Raw genomic sequence first — 23,303 nt, forward strand, 5'->3', positions numbered from 1 at the left:
ATGTATATAATTTATTTTGATAACTTTTAGGTCTTTTATAATTTATCAAACATCTTTTACTTGTAATAAAATTTCAAGTTTTAAAAGGACAGTATTACATATTGATAACTGATTCTATAATAAAATATTAAATAATTGTCTCATTTTTTAAAATATAAAAGTGGTTCAAAAGACAAATATTTATTTCTCTTAGCCCGAAACACTTATTTTAATATATTCAATAGTTTTAAATTATTTAAAAATCAAAATTAAAAATAATTTAAATATATATTTATTATTAATTTTTCAAAACATTTTTTAAAAATAAAAACTATAATGAAACTTTATATTTTAAAGTGAACAATATTTTAAATAAGACAATTAATCTTGTTATCTCAATAAAATTGAAATCGAAATCTTACTAAGAATATTTTATGAACTAAATATAAAACATATCCTTATGTTCAATTAAAATATATTTAACTCTTAATTTTGTTATTAATTATAAATTATTTGTTAAACATATTCCTAGAATTTAAAATATGTTTAAAATGAATTTTTATTTAGATTAAAAATTTCTTACTAACTTGGGTAACTAAGATTAATTGTTTTCTTACTTAGGCTTGGGTAAACAAGAATAAATAAGATTTATCCACGTGATCTGAACAAAAAGAGGAATAAATCATATTTGGAATGACTGAAATCCCAAGCAACTAATTTGTTCTTCAACCTATTAAACCAAGCATGAGGAGCTTTTAAGTCCATAGATAACCTTGTTGAGTTTGCTTTCAAAATCTGGTGTTTTAGGATTAATGAATCTTTTAGGTTGAACCATACATCTTCAGCTAGAAAACCAAAGAAAGACATTATTTATATGTAACTGTTGAATCTCCCATCCTTTTGAGACGACTATAATGAGCACAATGCTGATCGTAGTTGGCTTAACAACTGCACTAAATGTCCCCAAGAAGTCTACTCAACTAGTTTGATGAAATCCTTTTTAACCAACCTTGCTTTGTGGCGTTTGATGCATCCATTAGGACCCATATTTGAGCTTAAATACCAATTTGATGCCAACTAATGACTGCTTTGATGATGGCAGCACCAGATGCAACGTTTTGTTTTGAATGAGAGAGCTTCGTACTCAATTTGCATGGCCTTCCTCTGGTTATCATTACTTAAAGGTGTTGCAACACTGTGAAGCTATGTTGTGTCAAGACTGTTAGCAACCTCTGCAGTACTACCAGTAAATGGCAACCTTGGTTTGAAGATTCCAATCTTCCCTATAGTTATCATAGGATGAACATTCATTTGAATTGATCCACCTGCGGGTGTCAATTTTAGGTGTTGATTGATTTGATTCAGCACTTTGGAAATTTGGTGCGACAATTATTCTGTCTGATTGTCCTGGTGAATCTAAAGTGGAGCTTCCAAGATTTGATGATACTGTTGGAAAATGTTGGAAAAGTTTGTTGATAATCCATACAAGGAGATGTTGAACATATTTTTAGATCCGAAACATATTTCCGGATAAGGAAATGCGGGATTTTTATTATAATTTTAATGATATCAATTTGGCAGGATGAACCCTATTATTTCAAGTCCAATCCAAATCCATTACATTACTTGCAACCAAGACCATGCGGAGCATGACTTCAGGAAAGAGAAACATAGCTGACATGTAATTTATTCCGTGCATAGTACATGCCTACGGTGGTTGTACCTCTCTACCACCACCTAGTAAACTAAAAGGCGGCGCAACGCCTTGGACACGCCCCGGTAAATTGCATCGGAAACGGACACCACAGACACCTTCAACTTGGACTTGATCACATTGGACATAATGCTATCACTGTAACCATTCTGAACATCGCGGTATCTATCCCACAGCATCACTCCCCCGTAGTTGGAGGCTTCCTTTGCGTGCGGAAGCACCTCGTCGTTGAGGACCTCCGGCGGAATGTAACCGTCGCCGGCGCTGGGCGCTGCTGGCACTCCCACGAAGAGCGAGTTGTTGGAGGCGACCGAGTCGACCCACTTGTCCCAGGACTCCAAGAGGGCGCTGGTGCCATCGGTGTAAGAGCAACTAGGGTTGTCGTAGAACTGAACGAAGATGTAGTCGAAGAGGTTGGTGGCTATGGCTTTGCCGAGATAGGGGATTGGGTCTGTTGGGCACTGAGGAGCTGCGGACAAGTAAAAGTAACGCCCCGTCGTTTGTCGTAACAAATCGAGTTCCCTTGCCAGATCGTCCCAGTAATCCTCCGACGTTTCAACGTGGAAGTCGACGCCGTCCAGCATGACGCTTCCCAGTGGACCGAATTCGCCGCTGAGGAAGTTGATGAAGAGGTAGTTGGCCACGTCCTTTGCGTCCTCCGCCGAGCTCAGCCAGTACCCTCCGGTGGGTCCTCCGATTGAAAGGAGCACCTTGATGCCTTTCGCCTGTAACCAATACACAACCCCATTAAAAGAAGCACTCTGATGGTTCACACATGATTTGATCGAGACCGAGGAAGTAAAATTTTCAGAAAAACTAATGGATCTTCTTGGGATCCGAATCTACCTGGCAATAGTTTATTTGGGGCTGTAGAAGGCCGCAACTTCTCCCGGAACTATCGCCGCAGTGACCGGCGAAGTTCAAAGTTGGCGTTCTCCCTGCACCGAACTGGTGGAGGAACGCGAGGAGCACAATGGCGTACTTTCCACTGTCACATGTAGCTATCAAATTGCCTTCTCGAGCGTCTTGGCCCCAGTACACAGCAATGCCACCATTTTCAGCGCGTGAAGAAGAGAACGTGAAAAGGGATAAGAGAAGTATGATCAAAGCTAGTCTTTGAGGTGCCATTGCTATCTGTTATGGCTTTCTTGTTTGAGTGTAGGAGAAACAGAAACCAGCCTATTTAAGGAGGTAAAATCATCTTCAAACAAAAAGAAAAATATTTTTTCTATTACTTGACAATTTTCTTTTATTATCTTAAGTATTATTTTTTAATTGATTTTCATTTTTTCATTTCTTTTTTTTTAATATTCCAAAATCATTTAAGAAACAACGTTTCATAATATAAAAAATGTTGTAAAAATTTAATAATTAAAATATCATTTAAAAAAAAAAATGGTATCAATGTTGAAAATGTAAAGAGGACTATTATTTGACAGCTCCTTTAAACTTCTAATACATTCAAATATGTATATTTTTTTAAACTACTTCTATTTTATTTAATTTTCCTTTTATCATTCTTATATTTAAATATATTTTTTATTATTTTTAATTATGTTTTATGTATTATTATCTATTTTCAATCTTACAAAATACTATTAAGTATTTCATTACTTTTACCATTAATGAGGTATATTTTTAAACTTTCTATACACTTTAAATGATATAAAAACAGGCAGAGAGACAGAAGAACAGAGCATTAAATTATAAATATCAACACTTTTCACAAATTTTGCGAACTTGCGTTTAATGAGGTCATTACATACGTAAGTCTTTATACTGTGTTAAAACATAGATTCAAATTGTAAATTTTGATATTGGTATAGATTACATTAAGATTTTGAATAAGTTATCAAGTTTTATTAATCAAACCATACAACAAATTATTTCAAATAAATTATTTTTAACAATTCAAGTATTATTTATAACAATTATTTTTAACTAAAAATGTAAATAATATTGTTTGGAATACAACCATTTTTATTAAATACAAATATATTGTTTAAAATTCATTAACTTTTGGCTAAATTTTTGATGAAGAAAGAAAGTAATATGAAAAATCACAAAATTTGATTTACTAAGTAGAAAAAACATGTCTTTTGTCAAATATAAGGTTTCAACATTCCATTTGTTTGCACAAAAATACAATGTTCATGTGAAGTTTAAGATATTGAAAGCTTTGAGCAACAAATTAAAAGTATTTTGACAACTCTTGATCACTTCATTAATTTTTTTTTTTAAATTCAAAGATTTTTTTAAATGGAAAGAGTTATTACAAATCATTTTTTAAATCAGTACAGTAAAGGCTTTTGCCTTCGGTTATTTTCAATATTTTGTTTTAGGCATATTGGGACGAGGCAAAAAGGGATAGTTTTTGACCTCGAGTGTCAATTGAACTCAAAACACCCCCTTTCTGCCTCGGTTCTAGATAACCCAAGGCCATTTGGGAACTTTTTTGCCCTGGTTGTGGTCGAACTGAAGTCATATAGTAAAAAAAAATTAATTAAATTAAAAATTCGAAGACCTTTTGGCCTCTGTTGTAGTCTGAACCGAGGCCATAGAAACCTTTTTTGCCTCGGTTATGGTAAGAACTGAGGCCTAATGCACAATTTTTTTAAATACTTTTTCAGTTTTATGAATATTCTCACATTTAAACCTGCATATTTTTTTCAGAAACCAGCACAGACCTGAACAAAATATTTTATGAAACATCCACAATTCAAATACATTTAAAAGACAATTAAAAATCGTCCACAATTCAAATACTATCCTAATTAATATTATTGTACATCTAAATTATAAATTTTGAACATGCTATCCTACCAAACTTTATGGATTTCGCGGGAAATGAGGTAGGACTCTTGAATGTCTGCAAAATAAGACATTAACTTAAGTTAGTATATAGAATGACAATATTGCAAAGTATTCATTTTAATTCAAATATATATTACAATTTCCCAATTAGTTGTAATACGAGCACACACAATAATTGTCATCCATTGCATTATATAGTAACCACATTCATATGAGTCAGTTTGTCTATTACACTACATTATATCAATAACATTACAATTAATTAAGGAAGAAAATCAAATCAAACAATTATAAATATATGGATTGAAATATCAAACCTGGAGGGAACACCATGCAAGACATTTTGCCTTAGCCGTTGATCTCCCTAACAACATGTTATGTCCAACAATTGAACTATGATAATATGCAATCATTAGGACATGCATGTATCCTTTTATACTACATACCCATCAGACAAAGAATTTTCTTGGCATCATAGTTTCAAGTGGGTAGAGTATTTCCATCGAGAAACATTTCATTCAAGAGCACGAGCAATTTTGTGAAACTTTTATCTGTCCAACCATTGGTCGCTTTCAAATTCATAAGTCTTAAAATTGCTGACAATCGCATGAACTTAGTTGAACTGACATACAACAAAGTTTTCACATTAGCAGACATGGTCTCATACACATGTGCTTGTGCAAAAGCTTCTACGCCAACATCTTATATCATGTCTCCATATTGTCTTCTTTCACTCGCTCTTCCCGTCGCTCTTCCATGGTGGAATCGACAACATGTTCAGTTCGGGAAACAGTTGGAAAGTCTATTAATTCGCCATGCCATGTCCATATTGTATAACTTCTAAGGAAACCATCACAAATAAGATGTTCCCTAACTTGAGTTGCATTCAACTTTCTCCCATTCAAACAGTTGACACAAGGACATCTAAACTTCACCTCATCATCACTTATACCCTCATAATGTTGCGCAAATTGTATAAATTCTTCTACTTTATTCTCATATTCAGCACTGATGCGTGGTAAATTAATCCAATTTTGATCTATACATATATGTATTGAAATTACATGAACAATTTCAGTAATATTTGAATCAATGCTCACGTTGTTTGTGTAATCAAGGTGTGACCCTATCCCATTCAAGAAGATTCACTTTCTTTATTTTATTGGTACATATTAGTTTTAAAATACATATCTTAAATCTCACGAAATTTTCCCAGCATTTTGCATTGGTCTTCAGGATACACGAAATGAAAGTGATTATCAACCACAATCAAATATGCGCCGAAGATCAATACAAAATACAATTGACAAATATTCATGAATTTTAAGATATGTATTTTAAAAAATATATGCACAAATAAAGTACTATAGAAAGTGATTAATCTTCTTAAACTATCCAATCGGACAATTCAAGATTCAATACATTTAAATTATTAGTATTGTATCCCCTTATATTAATTTAAAAAAATGTAGCTTTTTCAAAATGAAAACTCGGGGACAATACATAATTTTCGTATTGAATCTCAAATGGAAAACTAAGGCTAACTCACACTGTAAGAAAATCAAACAACATATTTAAACAAATAATTAACCACAAATATAAATAAATTTAGAATGGAACTTGGGAGCGTGAAAGTTGAATAACAATTGAGAACCGAAATCAAAAAGGATGCACAATTTGAGAACTCAAAATTCCACAATGCAAAAGTACCAAATGATAAAAAATGAAACCACAAATCTCAAACTACTACAATTCATAATAGAAAGAAAAATCAAAGCAACATAAACGAACCAAAACAACAAAAAAAAAACCAAAATGTGAAGCGAAACCTATTTTTTGAACTCACCCGCAGCGGGAGGCGTTGAGCAATTGACGAACCTAGACGGCGCGACAGAGGTGACGACACGCGACTATTGGCAGCAGAAGCTGGTCGGCGACGAGGCGGAACGTGGTGGTGGCAGAGCAGCAAGGGAGGAGCTTTGGTTATTTTGTAACCAAGGCCTAAAACCTCTTACTACACCGATTTTTCGTAGACTCGAAACAATAGAGTTCGACGAAATTTTAAAAATATCACTGCCTCCTAATGGCTTCGGTTCCGCTATAACCGAAGTCTATAAGACGAAGTAAAATGTCAAATTATAAGCTTTGAGCAATAATTTAAAAGTATTTTGACAACTCTTGATCACTTTATTATTTTTTTTAACTTGGAAGATTTCTTTAAATGAAAAGAGTTATTACAAACCATTTTTCAGACCGTATAATTTGCTCTATTTTTTATAATAAATAAAATACTAATTTTCAAGGATGGATCTTAGTATCAGTGTTAGTATTGGTGTAGGGGGCAATGGACCCCTAAATTTTAACAAAAATTTAAAATTAGTAGTGTATATATATATATATATATATATATATATATATATATATATATATATATATATATATATATATATATATATATATATATATATATATATATATATATATATATATATAATATTACTGAAAATTAAATTAGGTAGATTTTTTCTTTATAAAATATAACATTTAATGTTAATGAATAATAAAACATAAAATTAAATATAATAAAAAGTAAAAAAATTTATTGAGATATCTTTTATGTTTTTTTTCCTTTTTTTTGTTCTCATATTCTCACCTTCACATGTTTTCTTTTGTTTATGAAGAAAAGATAGGAAGTTAGATACAAACTCATACTTCCTCTTGTTTATGAAATTCATGCTTCTTTTTGTTTATGAAAAAAAAAGGAACAGGAAGCTAGACACAAACTCATACTTTCTATTCTTATTTATCAAATAAATATTCTTCCAATATTGAAAATAAGAAGTAACTATGCTTCCTTTTGTTTAGGAAGAAAAATAGGAAGTTAGACCCAAACTCATGTTTTCTATTATTATTTCTCATATATATTTTTTCATTATTGAAAATATAAAGTAATTCTCTTTTGTTTCACTTCATCATAAAATATTAGTTTAATAAATAGTATTTTATCTCAATTTTTTTGTATATTTATTATTTTATAAATACAAAACATTATATATATATATATATATATCAAATTTTTTCGTAGAAGTTTTTTTAATTGTCAGTTAATTATCATATATTTTTCTTTAAAATAATTAAATTTCTCAATTTTGTATTACATCTTGATAAATTATTTTTATTCTTAAACTTTCTTTTAAATAATTATTTTTATTCTTAAATTTTCTTTTAAATAGTATATAGATAAATAATAAAAATATGGATTCATTTATTGAGACATTTATCACAACTAAAACACGAAATAAAAGAGATATATTATTATTTTGGCCTCTCCAAAATTTATAGTCAAGGTCTGCCACTGCTAATTTTAGATGTTATTTTACTTTAAAAAATATTTTGATTTTAAAATTTTTATTTGACTTATTTCTTTAAAATTTAGACTTATTTGATTTCTTTATTAATAATAGTATGATATGTTGGATATAATTTTGTAACATTCATATGATAGTAATACTACTCAATGAAACTTTACATAGTTGATAAGCTATAAATAATTATAGAGACACATAACAATTCTATTATCCAAAATAATTATATTAGCATATATCAGGTTTTACACCAACCTATAATTTTTATGAACTAAAAGTTGACCTAATAACTACAATCACTTTGAAAAGATAGAAACTAAACCTAACCCTGACAATCCTATACATACACCCACGGGCAGACCATAGCATTAATAGGGGGAGCCAGCTCCCCCAAAGATTTTTTTATTATTTTATTTTCTATATATTTTAAAAAATAAATATTATATATATTAATACTTTATTTATATTAATTTAGTTTGAAAAAGCTTTTTCAAAATTTAAAAACCAGGTTTTTCATTTCTATTATAATTTCTTATACTTCTTTATTTTGTTTATCTCTCTTTCGTGCCCACATCTCTTTCTCTCCTCCTATTTTCATATCAATTTTCACCGTCAATTCTTTATTATTTTTAAAATCAAATTGCACCACGACAAAATTGAGGAGTTAACGAACATTTTGGACCGAATAATTTCTTCTTTTGAGTAAGTTCATTTTTTACCTTTTTTTTTTCTGAAGCAATGTTTTCTTCTTGTATATGGTTTTTGTACGCTCTAAGCATATCTCTATCTGTTAGAGATCATAAAATCATGCTCTAATTATTGATCAAACTCTTCTTTGTGTAGATAGAGCTATTTTAGGCTTTAAAGTTGTGTAAGGGAAGATAAAGATTAGGAATATACTCTAAGGTAAGGAAAGCTAATTATTTAGAAGTTATTAGTTTTCTTAAAATATTGAGTCTTGGTTTTAAGATTTAATTTGGAGTATTCATAATTTTATCCTTTTCTAAATAGGTGAGAGGTGACAAATTTATATTAGAAAAATTATGGTAAAGAGTAAAAGAATTGATTCTTTTTTCAAGAGGAAGACTTGTGATGAAGATGAAAAAAAATGCATCTATGTTATCTAAACTTGAGAAACTTCATGAAAATCCAAAAATTGAAGAAAATGAAAAACAACTCTCTAAGGTTCCTAAAGTTACATATATTGAATTTGAAAATGCTTTAGAATGTGATATGGGGAAGCATCTTCAAATTTGGCAATACTTACAAATAAAATTGATGAGGTACGAAGGGCTTATCTAAGAATGGGGTCCATATCAATTGCATATAGAAAATTATCTGTTGTCTGCTAAAGATGATCATCTAAGAAGATTTAAGTACACATGGTTTAGCTTATTTCCTTCATAATTAGAGTATTTGCCATTAAAAGATGTTGCATATTGCTTATCGTGCTATCTTTTTAATAAAAAAACCAAGCAGACGAACTAACTCAGATGTTTTCATTGTTACATTAATTGAGTTGATTTTCATATAATTCTAATTGGCAATGACTTGATTGTCATTAACATGTTTTAACTTTTTGAGTCTTTTTTATAGGTTTTAAAAGTTGGAGGAAAGTTAACAATGGAAAAATTTGTGCTTTCCTTAAACATAGGGAAGGATCCTTGTTCACCCAACAATATTGTAGTGTTTGCTTGTCAAGACTTGTTAAATCAAAATTGCCACATTAGGAATGTTTTGGAAGTGCAAAGCTTAGATCAAATTATGAAGAATCAGTTATGTCTCAAGACTTCAATTGACACGGTTCGTTTTTTATCACTTCAAGATTGTGCTTTTAGAGGTCATGATGAAACTACTGAATCGAGAAACCAAGGTAATTTTCTTGAGATAAAACTCATAGCATCATACAATGATGAAGTTGCAAAAGTTGTGTTGGAAAACGCTCCATAGAATTCCAAATATACTTCACATAAAATGCAAAAGGAGTTATTGAATATTCTTTCTAGTAAAGTGAAAATCATATTCGTGAGAAAATTAGGGATTCCAAGTTTTGTATAGTTGTCGATGAAGCTCGTGATGAATAAAAAAAAGAAAATGGCTTTTGTTTTGAGATTTGTTGATAAAAATTGTTTTATTCAAAAGAAATTTTTTGATATCGTGCATTTTAAAGACACTGCAACATTAACTTTGAAGAATGAATTGTGTTGTACTATCTCGACATAATCTTAATGTTTTTAATATCCCTGGTCAAGGGTATGATGGTGCTGGCAATATGAGAGGAGAATGGAATGGATTACAAGCATTATTCTTGACTGATTGTCCTTATGCATATTATGTTCATTATTTTGCTCATTAGTTACAACTTGCCTTGGTTGCTGCATCAAGAGAAGTTATTTCAATTCATCAACTATTTTCAAAATTGACTTTTATTGTCAGTATTGTTTGCTCTTCTAGTAAACATCATTATCAGTTACAGGTTGCCAAGTTAGATGAAATTGCATATTTGTTAGAAATTGATGAGCTTGAAAATGGTAAAGGGGCAAATCAAATTGATACTTTAAAGCAAGCTGGGGATACCCGTTGGAGTTCCCATTTCTCTTCTATTTGTAGCTTGATCAATATAAATGATGCAACTTGTTCAGTTTTAGAAATAATTACTATTGATGGATCTACTTATTCACAAAGTGGTGATGTTGATAATGCTTACAAAAGCTTGACCTCATTTGAGTTTATATTGATCTTCTATTTAATGAGAGAAATTAGGGGGATAACAGATTTTCTTTGTCAAGCATTACAACAACAATATCAAGATATAGTTAATGTTATGCATCTAGTTTGTTTTACCAAAGGACTTATTCAAAACTTGAGAGAAATTGGTTGGGATAAGTTATTAAAAAATGTGACTTCTTTTTATGAAAAACATGACATTGAGGTGCCTCATTTTGGGGCTTCTTATATAGCAAGGCAAGGATGCTCTTGTCACCAAAAAGATCATATTACAGTGGAGTATTATTTGAGAGTTGAAATATTCTTTGTTACCATTATAAGAAATTACAAGAGTTAAATTGTAGATTTAATGACCAAACAATGGAGTTATTAATTATAAGCTTTGCTTTGGATCCTAAGGATGCTTATAAATCTTTTAATATTGATAAAATTTGCATTCTTGTAGACAAATATTATTCCACGGATTTCAATGAGCAAGAGAAGATTAATTTGAATTTTCAACTTCAACATTTCATTATTGATGCTTGTCAAGATTTAAATTTGAAGAATTTATCAACAATGCAAGAGTTATGTACATGTTTGGCAATAACAAAAATGTCTGAAGTTTACTACTTGATTAATAAATTACTTCGTCTTATCATGACTCTTCCCGTTTCTATAGTTATAATTGAAAGATCTTTTTTTGCAATGAAAATAATCAAGAATAGGTTGAGAAATAAGATGGAGGCTGAATTTTTAGCGAGCATTATGATAATCTATATTGAAAGGGATATTGCAACTAGCTTTAATGTGATTCAATTATTGAAGATTTTAAGTCATTGAAAGAGCATAGAGAAGCACTCTGACTAAAGGTAGCTCTTGCGTTTTTTTAACATATTATTGTTGATGATAAACTTTATGTTACTATTTCATATATATTATTGTCATATTTTTTGGATTCTATTGTCATGAATGCTTGTTTTAAATAGAGAAAATGATGTGAGGAAATGATTTTTTTAATTAGAAAAAATAATTTATATATAACAAATATAATTTGCCCCCCCCCCCCTAAAAGTTTTGTTCAAGTTTCACCACTGCATACAGTTGCATCAACATCTTTCTCTTGAGGTAAACCCACACATATTTCCTCATCTACTAATGCAAGTAAATGTGATCATGCAAAAGAAAAACAACAAATACAAGAAGCACCAGTACAAGAGAGGGTAAGCTAGTCTATAAAAGAAGTAAGCATATAACAAGTAAATTGATTTCATCATAAAGTAATGTATTTCAAACATTCATAGAAAAACAAACATACAATTATAAACCCTCTAGACTCAATTTTTGAATCTAGGCATTGATATATGATTCTTATTGGTTTTTGGACTTATGGTAATAAAAGAATAATGCTCGACTTGAGTTGCTCTACTTGAGCTGATACACACAAGGTTAGCCTTTTAACTGTCATAAGAACCCTATGATCATTCTTAATGACATGACATTATGCCCCTCTCATCATATAACGCATTCTACTCTACATGAGTCTTGAATAGGTGTTAGAGTATCTAGATAAACCTCTGGTATTAACTCCTTACATCAATGCATACACTAAAGGAACACCACCATAGAATTTCCCTACAAGATTCATGGAATTACACCAAACTTATACATTCAACCACAAACATGATTCCACATCAAATTCCAAAAACCAAATAATCATCCATATTTGTATTTATCCATACTAAGTAATATCATGTTTGTGATCAATTACAATTATCATATATTTCCATACATTCTCATATCTATTACAAGCCCATCATAATCACAGTTTCATACATCATTATACACAAGCATATTTATCAATTAATCCATCAACAATTTTATAAATAACCATATACCTTCTTTTATTCTAAGTCAAACCAAAACAACAAATAAGTGTTTTTCCTTAAAAGGGAAATAAAAAATAAGACAAACATAAGAGACTAAATTTTCTACCTATAGACCTCTAGATCTAACCGTTCAAAGCAACAATTCATTTGTTTAGGAGCTACTGTCAAAATTTTAGCTCAATCTAATGGTGAATGAAGCAAGAATCCCATGTTTGAAAAGATGACGCAGAAAAAAAAAAGAAATGGGTGGCGCCTAGGGCTGGAAAAGTGGCGGTGACTGCCCCTAAGTCAGTGGCCACTCTCTAAATGGCTCAGCAACACTGCAACAACATCTAGCGGTATAAGAAAACTCATACTTCACATTTTGAGTTTGATTTCTGTAATTCAATTAAGCCAATTATAGTGTTTAAACATTTCAATGATCATAAGTTTTATGTTCCTTAGCTCAACCAGAGCCATATTACCCCATTCAATTTTCACAAACTCAATACACACTAACCATGATTCTACATAGATTCATAAATAATACACAATTAACTCATCCATTTAACATCTTAAACACCCAATATAACATATTTCACATTCAACCTAATTTAAGTGGAAACCAACCCTTCAAGTAAACTAAGCATGAAAATTCCACAATTTAGAATACAACTCATCACCCATTTTAACATGTCAAAACGAAATTCAACACATGAAATTATAGTTAAAGCCTCCCTCACCTAACAGAATTGCCCAAACATGCTAAAAGTCCCAATTGGCTCCAAACTCTCGAAAGTTCTACCTCAACCTATCGACATTAGAAGGACGATAGAACCGAACCAACAAAACACTGGTTTAGAAAAGAATGAAATTAAAGATGTTAGAAGCACATGCAAACCCAGGGAGACCGCTTACATTGCCCAAACCAAAATGGTTGTCAAAGGGAGGTGAAATTTCAACTTATTCAAAATGAAATTTCATTTGATTAGACTCAAAGAGGGTTCCGCGACGATTGCAACTCCGACTTCTAATCATGAAAGGAATGAATTTTGAGTGAGAAAGGTAGAGAAAAAACTTGAGGAGAAGAGGAGAAAGGAGTTTTTGGAAAAGATGCTCTACACTATTCTTTTACATGAGCTTTTTAAAGGTTTTTGCTTTTTCTAAAAAAAGGTTTTACAAATTTAACCTTTTGAATAGTTTTTTTTCTTCAAATAAAATTGTGGAAAAATTTTAAGTTTTAAAACGTAGTAATTTATGTTGATATCTCCTGGATCTTTCTCAAGCATGTTTTAAAGATAATATTATAACAAAATTTCAAAATTCTCAAACGAATAATATTATAATCGATTTTAACAATGTTATTTCAAATTTGAAGTTAAAACAATTCTTTCATTTTAAAAATAAAAAAATGATTTAAAAGATGAAAATTAATTCCTTTTAGTTTAAGACACTTGTTTTAATACTATCAATATTTTAAATTACTTAAGAATCAAAATAAATGACAATTTAAAAGACAATATATATATATATATATATATATATATATATATATATATATATATATATATATATTTCTTACTTAACTTTTCAAGATATTCTTAAAGTAAAACCATAGTAAAACTATAGATTTCAAAATGAAAAATACTTCAAAATACAATAACTAATTTTAACAATGTTATTTTAATAATTTTGAAATCAAACATACCTCAGTGATAATACTATCTTACATAATAATATTATTTTACACAATTAGGAACTAAAAAAAACATATCTTTATGTCCAAAAATAAGAAATATTTAATTCTGAATATGTTTTTAATTAAAAATTATTTATCAAACATATTCTCTGAATTTAATATATGTTTAAAATGACTTTTTTCTTAGTTGTTTTTTTATTTATTAAATTTTACGTTGGATTAGATTACACATTAATTGCTAACTTGGGTAACTAAGATTTTTTTTTCTTAAGGCTTGTGTAATTATCTAGCTATACAACTCTCACATATAATTAATCTGTGTTTCAAGAAAAGATATTCCTATTTTCATTCGGTTTTGATATTTTAGTTATAATATTACTTTTTTTTTCAATCAATTTGGTCCATTTTTACTAACATCATTTAAATCATTAACGATCATGAATAATAATTGTCATGTCACTTCGTGTTTTTTTTTACCATTTTTTAAAATTTAAAAAAAAAGTCCACATGTCAATCTAGTAGTATGCCACATGTCAGAGTCAATGTTTTATATTCAATTTGGTTCTTATATTTATTATTATTTTTTTTAATTTAGTCCCAATTTTTTGTTTAAATAGAGTAATTTTGTCCTCTCCAACTTGAGATCAAATTTAATTTTTATATAAATTTTATAATGAAGTTTTTATTAAAATTCACACTTTTATTAAATATTTTGGTTTGGGGTTACAATTAGTTTAAAATTAGATGAGGACTAATTTTAAAATTTTTAGATCTATAATGTTAGTTGTCATCTTTAAATTTTTTGTTCTAATTTTAAACTAATCGTAACCTTAAATAAAAAATATATAATAAAAATTTGAATTTTAATAAAAATATTATTAGAAATTTTATATAAAAATTAGATTTGGTATCCATTTCGAGAGGGGTAAAATTGTTCAATTTTAAACAAAATTGAGACTAAATTGAATAAAAATAACGAATATAGAGACCAAATTAAATATAAAATATTGACTATGACACGTGATACACTTATGGATTGACAAGTGGACATTTTTAAAAATTTAAAAAAAAAATCACGAAGTAATACGTGACTGTGATTATTCATTATTATTAATTATTTAAACGATATTAAAAGAAACGAAATTGAATAAAATCGATGAAAATTAGAATCTGATTAAAAAATAATAATATTAAAACTAAAATGATAAAACTGAATAAATAAGAACAGACGTGTATTTTAACCTAAAATAAATATTTATTTTCATAACATTAATACATACTTTATATACATGAAATAGTAATGAAAACACATTATCAAAGACATCTAATAAATCGTATAATGTTATTATTGGGACCACACTTGAAATATAATTGCCGTCTTGCTTTTATGGCCTCTCCAGTGCACGTGATCATTTTATGATACTGTTGTGTGTTTTATAGTAGGTTTGATTAAAGAAGACAGAAAAGATATACTTTTTAAATTCGTGATACTTTTTTATGATATCTGTTCTACCAAGAAATGGCAGGTCCGGTGCTGGAAGAGGATAATAAAAATATAAAAAGATTAATTTAATTTGATATTTTAATAGGAAAGTAATAGAAAAAGATCAAACTAAAAAAAAGGTGAGTTTCATTGTTATATTTTTTTCCTCTCTTGTTATTTATCTGTAGTTTTGGATTTTTCTTTCTTTTTTATCTATTTTTTAATTTTTGTTTGATTAAACATATTTAATTTTTTTATTTGGTTTATTTCATTTTTATCCAATGTATCTTTTTTCTTGTTTGAGTTTGGGCTACACATTTTTAGAATGCATTATTTTATTAGGAAAACAATCACGTTTGAATTAATTAAAATTATTGTAAGTTATTTTATGAAGATAGAGAAAAACAAAAACCAAAAGTGGTTGAATTGTGTCTTACTTTTTTAATTTTTTTTTTGTAAATATATGTCTTTTGATGATTTATACTTAAACAATAGTTTTGTATTGTAAGTAATGGGTAAATAACTTTTGCATCTAATGAAGTACAAAAGATGCAATTTTACAACATAGTTTATTTACTTGCTTAAAAATATTTTACACAAGTATAATCGTAAACTACTATTCTTCTCAAGTTAGTGCAAACAGAAATAGAATAAAATGTAAAGTGATAAAGGAGAGAGAAAGATATACAAGGTATTTTTATATTGGTTTATCTAACCATATATAATACATCTAATTTCAATAAGCAGATTGAGTGTGATTAACCATTCTAATGTACTGTGAAATTCAAAGTCAGTATTCTTTAACCTCATACCTACTTTGACTGGTCTATTGAATATTGTTTGAACTCAGTAATAACTCTTGAATAATCCTTTTAGTATTCTTTATATATAAATCATTGATAGATCTTATTTTCTTCTATTTTTTTTCTAGACTAATTATATCTTTTAGAGGTTTTTAGTGTTCTTATTTTCTAATTTTAGTACATATTCATATTTTCTTTATTAAATAGTTGTTTTGATAAATTTGTACTACTTCTCGTGTTTTAAATAAAAATTATATTTTCTTTTCTAAATTGGTAATATTTTACCTTGTATGAAATAAAAATGAAAGGAGTTGAGAAATGCAAGTTTTCTTATCGAATTTGGTCAAGTAATTTTTGAGGTGGACCAACTAGATTGATGACGTGTACTTATGCACCAAATCATTACTAGAGGAGAAGTCCACTTATAAAGATTCTGATGCTCAAGTCAATAAAAGATTTATATAAGTATGAGATTCCTATAATTCCTATGGTGGTATATATTCATAAGCTTCCTAGGCCATGAGTAAATAAATATATTTAACAAATTTTGTTACTTTGAAGATAGTCAAATATTATATCTTGAAGATATTATATAATTAATTATTATATCATAATATCTTAGAGATACAACCACTACAAATATAAAGAAGGTTTGAACAGAGATTTATTTTACATTACCTAGGGTTAAAATCATTGCTAAGTTATTTACTTAGGCTTTCGATTTTTCCCGTTAAACCATCCTTGAAAAATGTGTTCTTTAAAGATTTTACAAGCCCCAAAAAATGTCAATCAATAGGTTTTGTATCCTGTTGTATTTAATGATGGTTTTAAAACCTCTCTTAAGTTTTGTAGGTTTAAAACTCTAGTCAACTACCATGAGTTTTTAAACATCTATAAAATATCATGGGATTAAAACCCCGGTTAACTACTATTAGTTTTAAAGTCTCTATAAAATACCACACAAAAAGACATATAAATAGAAATATAATTAAACCCACCCAAGAGCATAAAATGGACGCAATAGCATCCCATGTGTGTCCAATTTGAAGAGATATAATAGAGAAGGAAGCTTTCTTGTTTTTGCATGAACCGGAAGTAGGAAGCAAACTAGCAACGGTCCCAAAGGGGACTCTATAATTTTTAAATAATTTATTGTATAGCGTCGGTGAAACCCACGCTAAGCCCACACTACATGTGTTTTTAATTATTTTTTAAATTGCAAACTTCATAACCAATCATACAATAAACGTTTCACGTAACATTACAATTACAAATAACCTTCATCTAACAATGAGCAAATAATTTTCATTAACAAAAGTAATGATACAACAACAAGTTCTTCCTCCTAATTTAACGTTAAATGCAACCAAAGACCCTCCAAATTACACTCATAAAATGGAAACCAAGTAAATTTCTATGTGGGTGTATTTAACTTTTCATTTTCCACTCCTGAGACTTAATTTGTTTAAATTAGTATTTTCATTTTTGATGTGTAAGCCATCTTACATAATCAATTTAGAGATATATTTAATATATTTTAATTTTATTTATTGTTTAGTGTTAGTCTGACCCATTCTATAATTAATATATTTAATTTTTATTTATTTGTACACATCAATAAATATATTTAATTTTTATTTATTACTTAGTATCCAGAGTGGGCTTGACCCACTCTAATATAGTCCTTTTTTAACCAATCCTATTCTTCGAGAGTGTAACATGGACTTTAATGTCACTTGAGCCTACACATTCGTTTTTTAATTAATTTTAAAATTTAAATAATATTTTTAAGTGGATTCAATCCATTCTAAGGATTTTATGTTATATTTTTCTATTTTACTTTTATGGGAGAGACGCTAATATTTGTCTCACTCACTCGAAGTTATGGAAGTTATTTTTAAGCATTCTTATTGTGTATAATGAGTTTTAGAATCTATGTGAAATAATTATTTTTGAAACTTTCTTAAATTATCATATATTTCAAAATCTATATAAAGTATCATAGATTTTTTAATTATTAATATTATTTTATTTTACTCATTTATCATTTATGCATTGTATGTATTTTTCAACCACAATTATTTACATTTATTGGATTTTTTTATATATTTAAGTTATACAAAAATAGATATAACACTCATCTAATTTATAAGTTAAATATAGATAACTAAACTTGTATCAAAATATAACAAATATACACATTAAAATTTAAATTCAAGTACAATATTATAGAAAATTTGTTGTAGCAGTTGAAAAGAAATGGATTATGAAATGTAAAGAACACTAGATAAATGTTCAAGAAGCTTTGTATCATAAAAGAAATGTAAACACTAGATAAATGTCTTTGTTTCCTATCAAACAACAACCTAACATAAGTCCACCCAGAAAGAAACTTTCACAAGAATGGATTATGAACCTAACTAGAAGAGTACTTTTGGAACAGAAAAAGGAACTGTGATTTTAAGAGAAGTAAAATTTAAGCATTCAAATGTTTTGGGCTAACCACATCAGCTCTGTGATCCTTTGTCTTGAGGCGAAGTTCGAGTACCAGACGTTGCAGCGCTGAAGTAATCAATGTCATATGTTTAGGAAAAGCTCAAACGATCTTTAACCAATAGGTACCTATATCCGAAACCGACACAGGTAGATAGGTACAGAATATCTAGAGACGCGAGATAACTCTCTCTAAAGAACTCGGCAAAATAGTCTCATAAGTTCGGGTTACAAGCATCTGCACAATGCATATATTTTTTACCTGTTGCAGATCTTGGCCTCCAAGAGTAGGATGACTGTAGTGGACTATATATTCAACATCTACAACACCAACATTTTTTTGTTCGATCACCCTAGTATCCATAAACAAAATCAGATTAAACTATGAAGTAAAAGGAGCTTAACAAGCTTGAGCAAAATTATCAAACAGATGAAGTGAAACTCATCGAACAGAACTAAAATTAAGGAACTTATAAATAGGAACATAGATGCTGTAAAGTGAGACAAGGTATCTTATAAAAGCATCTAACAATCAATCTTAATATACTACAAGGTATCAGTCCCAGCCCCGAATATGTCCGACCTTCAATGGGGATCAATACCCATCTTAACACACCACATGTTTTCCTTGCTGGGCTTCAAATGGGAGCCTTATTTTTTTGAAATTAATTAAACGGCCAACTAAAAAAAACTATTAACTAATTAAATCTAAACTTCCTTAATATTTTTTATTTTTTTTTCAAAATAAGCCTATTTAAACACATTTGCTATCTTGAGTAGCAGCAGTCTTGCAATAATACTATGTTGCTGGTCAGTGTGTCCATTCTGCATTACTACAAATTAACATTTATTTTATAGTGTCATTCATTGGTACTCTGATACAGTGTCATCTAATATGATATCTAATTAAGTATCACTAAACTTTTTACAAATAAAAAAAATTAAATGTCACATAAAGATAATCAAAAGTTAAAGTTATTATAGTCTGTACTGATCTTCACATGAGATTTAATAAAGTACTACTATTTTTTTATAAATAGGAAATCCAAATGTCACATAAAGATTCATTTGAGAGCTGGGACCATGTTGAAGGTGTAGTCTTAAAGTATCTAATAAATTTTCAATAAACCACTAAATATTTCTCTTTGCTATTTAATATCTTCAACTGAATTTATCTTAAATAGCTCTTTTATTAGTTGTGGACCAAAATAAAAATCTTGTTTGTTTTTTCTGCCCCAGTAACTTCATGGTCGACCAAAAACAGCAGAGGCAATACGATGGGAAGGACGCAAAAAGCATCAATTCAAGAATAGAGAAGTGTAAGTAAGCTTTATTTGAAAAAGTTTATCTCCACTTAAGCAACAAGAATAATATAATAGCTAATTAAATCGGGAAAATGATATTTGATAAAGTTTTTTTTATAAACTTTGACAAACAACCATTTTTAGTAAAAAATCAAAAATACTCTATTTACTAACTTTGTCAATTTTATAAACAAAATATTTGTCAAAAAAAAATAATTTTTGAGTTAAATCACGTGGTCTAATTCAAAATATGTAATGATGCAACATGCAATATGATCCAGTTTTAGTCAATCATGCAAGGACCACAGTTATTACCGTCACAATTGAAGCATCTCTGCATAATTTAACTGATAAAAAAGATTGGTAAAACAGACACTAACAACACTAATGAAAATGTAATGGTTCAAAGGTGAATTCAGAGAGTATTAGTTTGACTACATTGCATGGTGTACGTGAACATGACGAGGCTGTTATAGGCTTTCCAAGTGAGAATATGCTCAAACAAATGCAAGAAATTTGAGATTTAATAAATAAGAATAATTTTCTAAATCCTGTGCAAAAATCTGTATTCAAACTTTATAGTGGAGGACTACTGTTAGTATTTAGAATTTTCCAAAAGCCATACTATTGGTAATTGTGATGATCACAGAGTAAATAACCATTATTAATTCTCCCAATTACATCCTACTCCTTCAACCTCTTCATTCTCCTCACACCAACAACATTCATTACAACACAAACACAAAAACATGTTTCCCTTTCAGAGATTTTACGGGTTCCAGATTTGGTTTCACCACGATTCTGGAAATTGTGCAGTATGAAATGAAAACAACATATTATTATGAAAGTAAATCATGTACATTCATTCACCTACGCATATAGCTCCCATTGCAACAAACTGGAAACGAGAACCAAGAGGCTAACTTAAGAACGTGTTGGAAAGTAGCAAGCAGACCCAACGGTTGAAGGTCCTTCTACCATTGTACTCTTTTGATCAAAATCACTTCAACACCTACGCCAATTACTACATTTCACCTGAAATTGAAACTTTGATGGCTTTTTCTTAACTTCATGGAAGCTAGTGTGAAGAATGGAGGTTCCATGATTGATGTTGGACGCAGAAGCATGAAGGAAGGAGACTTAAAGGTGTTTGGTTTAGTGTAAGTAAAAGAAATCTTAAAAAAGGTGAGACCAATTCTCAAGAAAAAAAACTAGAGTAGACTAGCAAAATGTTATTCTAGAGTGAGCTCAAAGAGAGAAGATGTGCACATATGTTGACAACAATTCTCTACTAAATTCAATCTGAAATATACATGTTCTAAACCTTCTATTTATAAGCTAAAATGAGACTAAGAAATCTCCAAGAAAAGGAGGGTTAAAGGAAGCAAGAAAGTTGGATTCTAGAACCAAAAGAAATATGTGAGAAGTGTGACTTGCCACCTAAGCAAGTCACATTTACCTTGCCATGGGATGCTCATTGAAGAGCCTTGGAGACCAAGCATGAAGCTTCTAAGTCTCTCCAATTGAGGCCCAATTCAAACCCCAATACCCTTTTGTGTAGTTCTTAATAAAAACTGTTTGAGAGGGTTGATGTATATATATATTTTTTTAATTTTGAAAATATAGATCTTTTTTTTATCTATAACTATATATAAATAGGATTTCCTCTTTTGTGTATACATTTAATAATTTCAATTTTATCTATTACAATATAATTATTTTTATAATTTTTCCATGAATTGGTCTAACTTCTTTCATTTTTTTCCTATTTATCATCAGTTATTCTCTCATATTTTCTTCATACATTTCACTTTATTTTTAATAAATATAATTTTAATTTATATATTAATAACATTATAATATCATCGCATACTAATATAATATCATGTACATTAAAATGTGTACACAAATATAATAACACCTATGTTACGCTAATTCTTATAAAAAGAAAAGTAGCGAATACTAAGACAATGTATGCGGTCACACGAGTACTCATGCTCCCCTTCCTGCACCCTATTCATCTCTTCTATGCATCCTTCATGATATAATTTTGAATACTCGTTCTATCCTCTAATATTTTGAAATACATATTTTGTCACTAAGTAATACACATTCATCCCACTTCTCCTCTGCACCTCCATCCTGGTGTTGCTTTCCCATCTAGCGCACCTCCATCTCCATCTGTTCTTCCTTCTTTATCGTTGGTGTACTGCCTCTGCAGAAGGCCACCTCTTCGACCATTGCACCCCTCTCCATCTTTTTCGTCTTGGAAATTGTTGGTGGAGTGAAGTTGAAGGTTTTCATCGGACCTCGTTTTCTCAAGGTAAGCTTGTAACATGTTGTTTCGAAGGTTGGGTAACTGGAAAAACTGTTGGTCTTCGTTTATAATAGGTGCGATTGAATGCGTCATCGAAGGAACACCATGTAGTAATCAATCCATTGCGGAAAGGACATTCAGGTAGTTAGTAGTGGAATTGGGATGCAACACTAGAATGATTGATTCAGACAAATCAATTGCACCCACTACTGCCGATTAGCTTTTCTAGAAGCCCTTGGCGAATTGAAAAATATAATCCGAAAAAGCCTATCTGGAATACGATTAGGAGTTCTGGAAAAGCTATTCCAGAATGTGTTTTTCAATTTTCTAATTTGATTTGTTAACTGTGGTTCTTATAAGCTTTTTTGTATTTCAGGGTCCTTTTGATCAGAAAATTGTAAATTCATTATTTTCTCTTGAACTTCAAATTCATTATTTTCTCTTGAGTATCGACGGACTTGACACATTCCCGTTTGTTGTTGATTTTTTCTAATAATAGCATAATTTCCTTGGGATACTGGTGGCCTGCTCATAACATGGAGTCTGCCTTAACCCCTCTCTCAACAAACCATGTTGCGGTCCTTTCAAATGTTGCTTTAATTAAAGCACAAATTGGTAATGAACGAGCTCTTTTTAAAACAGAATTCATACATTCTGCTAGATTTGTTGTCATGTGTCCGAATCTACTACCCACATTGTAGACCTGAGTCCACTTTTGTAGTGGTATCCTATCAATCCAAGTTGCCACTTTGGGTGAA

The 23,303-nt window shown here is 29.6% G+C and overlaps 1 protein-coding gene across 1 annotated transcript; it reads right to left on the reverse strand.

Moving 5' to 3' along the window:
* Window positions 1-1,483: 1,483 nt before the first annotated feature.
* LOC114170478 (acidic endochitinase-like) lies at window positions 1,484-2,860 on the reverse strand. Its single transcript, XM_028055965.1, has 2 exons — window positions 2,540-2,860; window positions 1,484-2,418 (listed from the first exon to the last, which is right to left on the reverse strand). The coding sequence occupies exons 1-2, from the start codon at window positions 2,819-2,821 to the stop codon at window positions 1,717-1,719; spliced, it is 984 nt and encodes a 327-aa protein (XP_027911766.1). The 5' UTR covers window positions 2,822-2,860; the 3' UTR covers window positions 1,484-1,716.
* Between the last annotated feature and the right edge of the window lie 20,443 nt (window positions 2,861-23,303).

The sequence above is a fragment of the Vigna unguiculata genome, chromosome 11, assembly GCF_004118075.2.
Source record: "Vigna unguiculata cultivar IT97K-499-35 chromosome 11, ASM411807v1, whole genome shotgun sequence".
Taxonomy (NCBI): Eukaryota; Viridiplantae; Streptophyta; class Magnoliopsida; order Fabales; family Fabaceae; genus Vigna; species Vigna unguiculata.

Bases quoted from the DNA above. Each gene is read 5' to 3' on its own strand.
- LOC114170478 (XM_028055965.1), bottom strand. From the start codon at position 2,821: ATGGCACCTCAAAGACTAGCTTTGATCATACTTCTCTTATCCCTTTTC. The intron at 2,419-2,539 runs GTAGATTCGGAT...TATTGGTTACAG, and splicing joins CCCAAATAAACTATTGCCAG to GCGAAAGGCATCAAGGTGCT.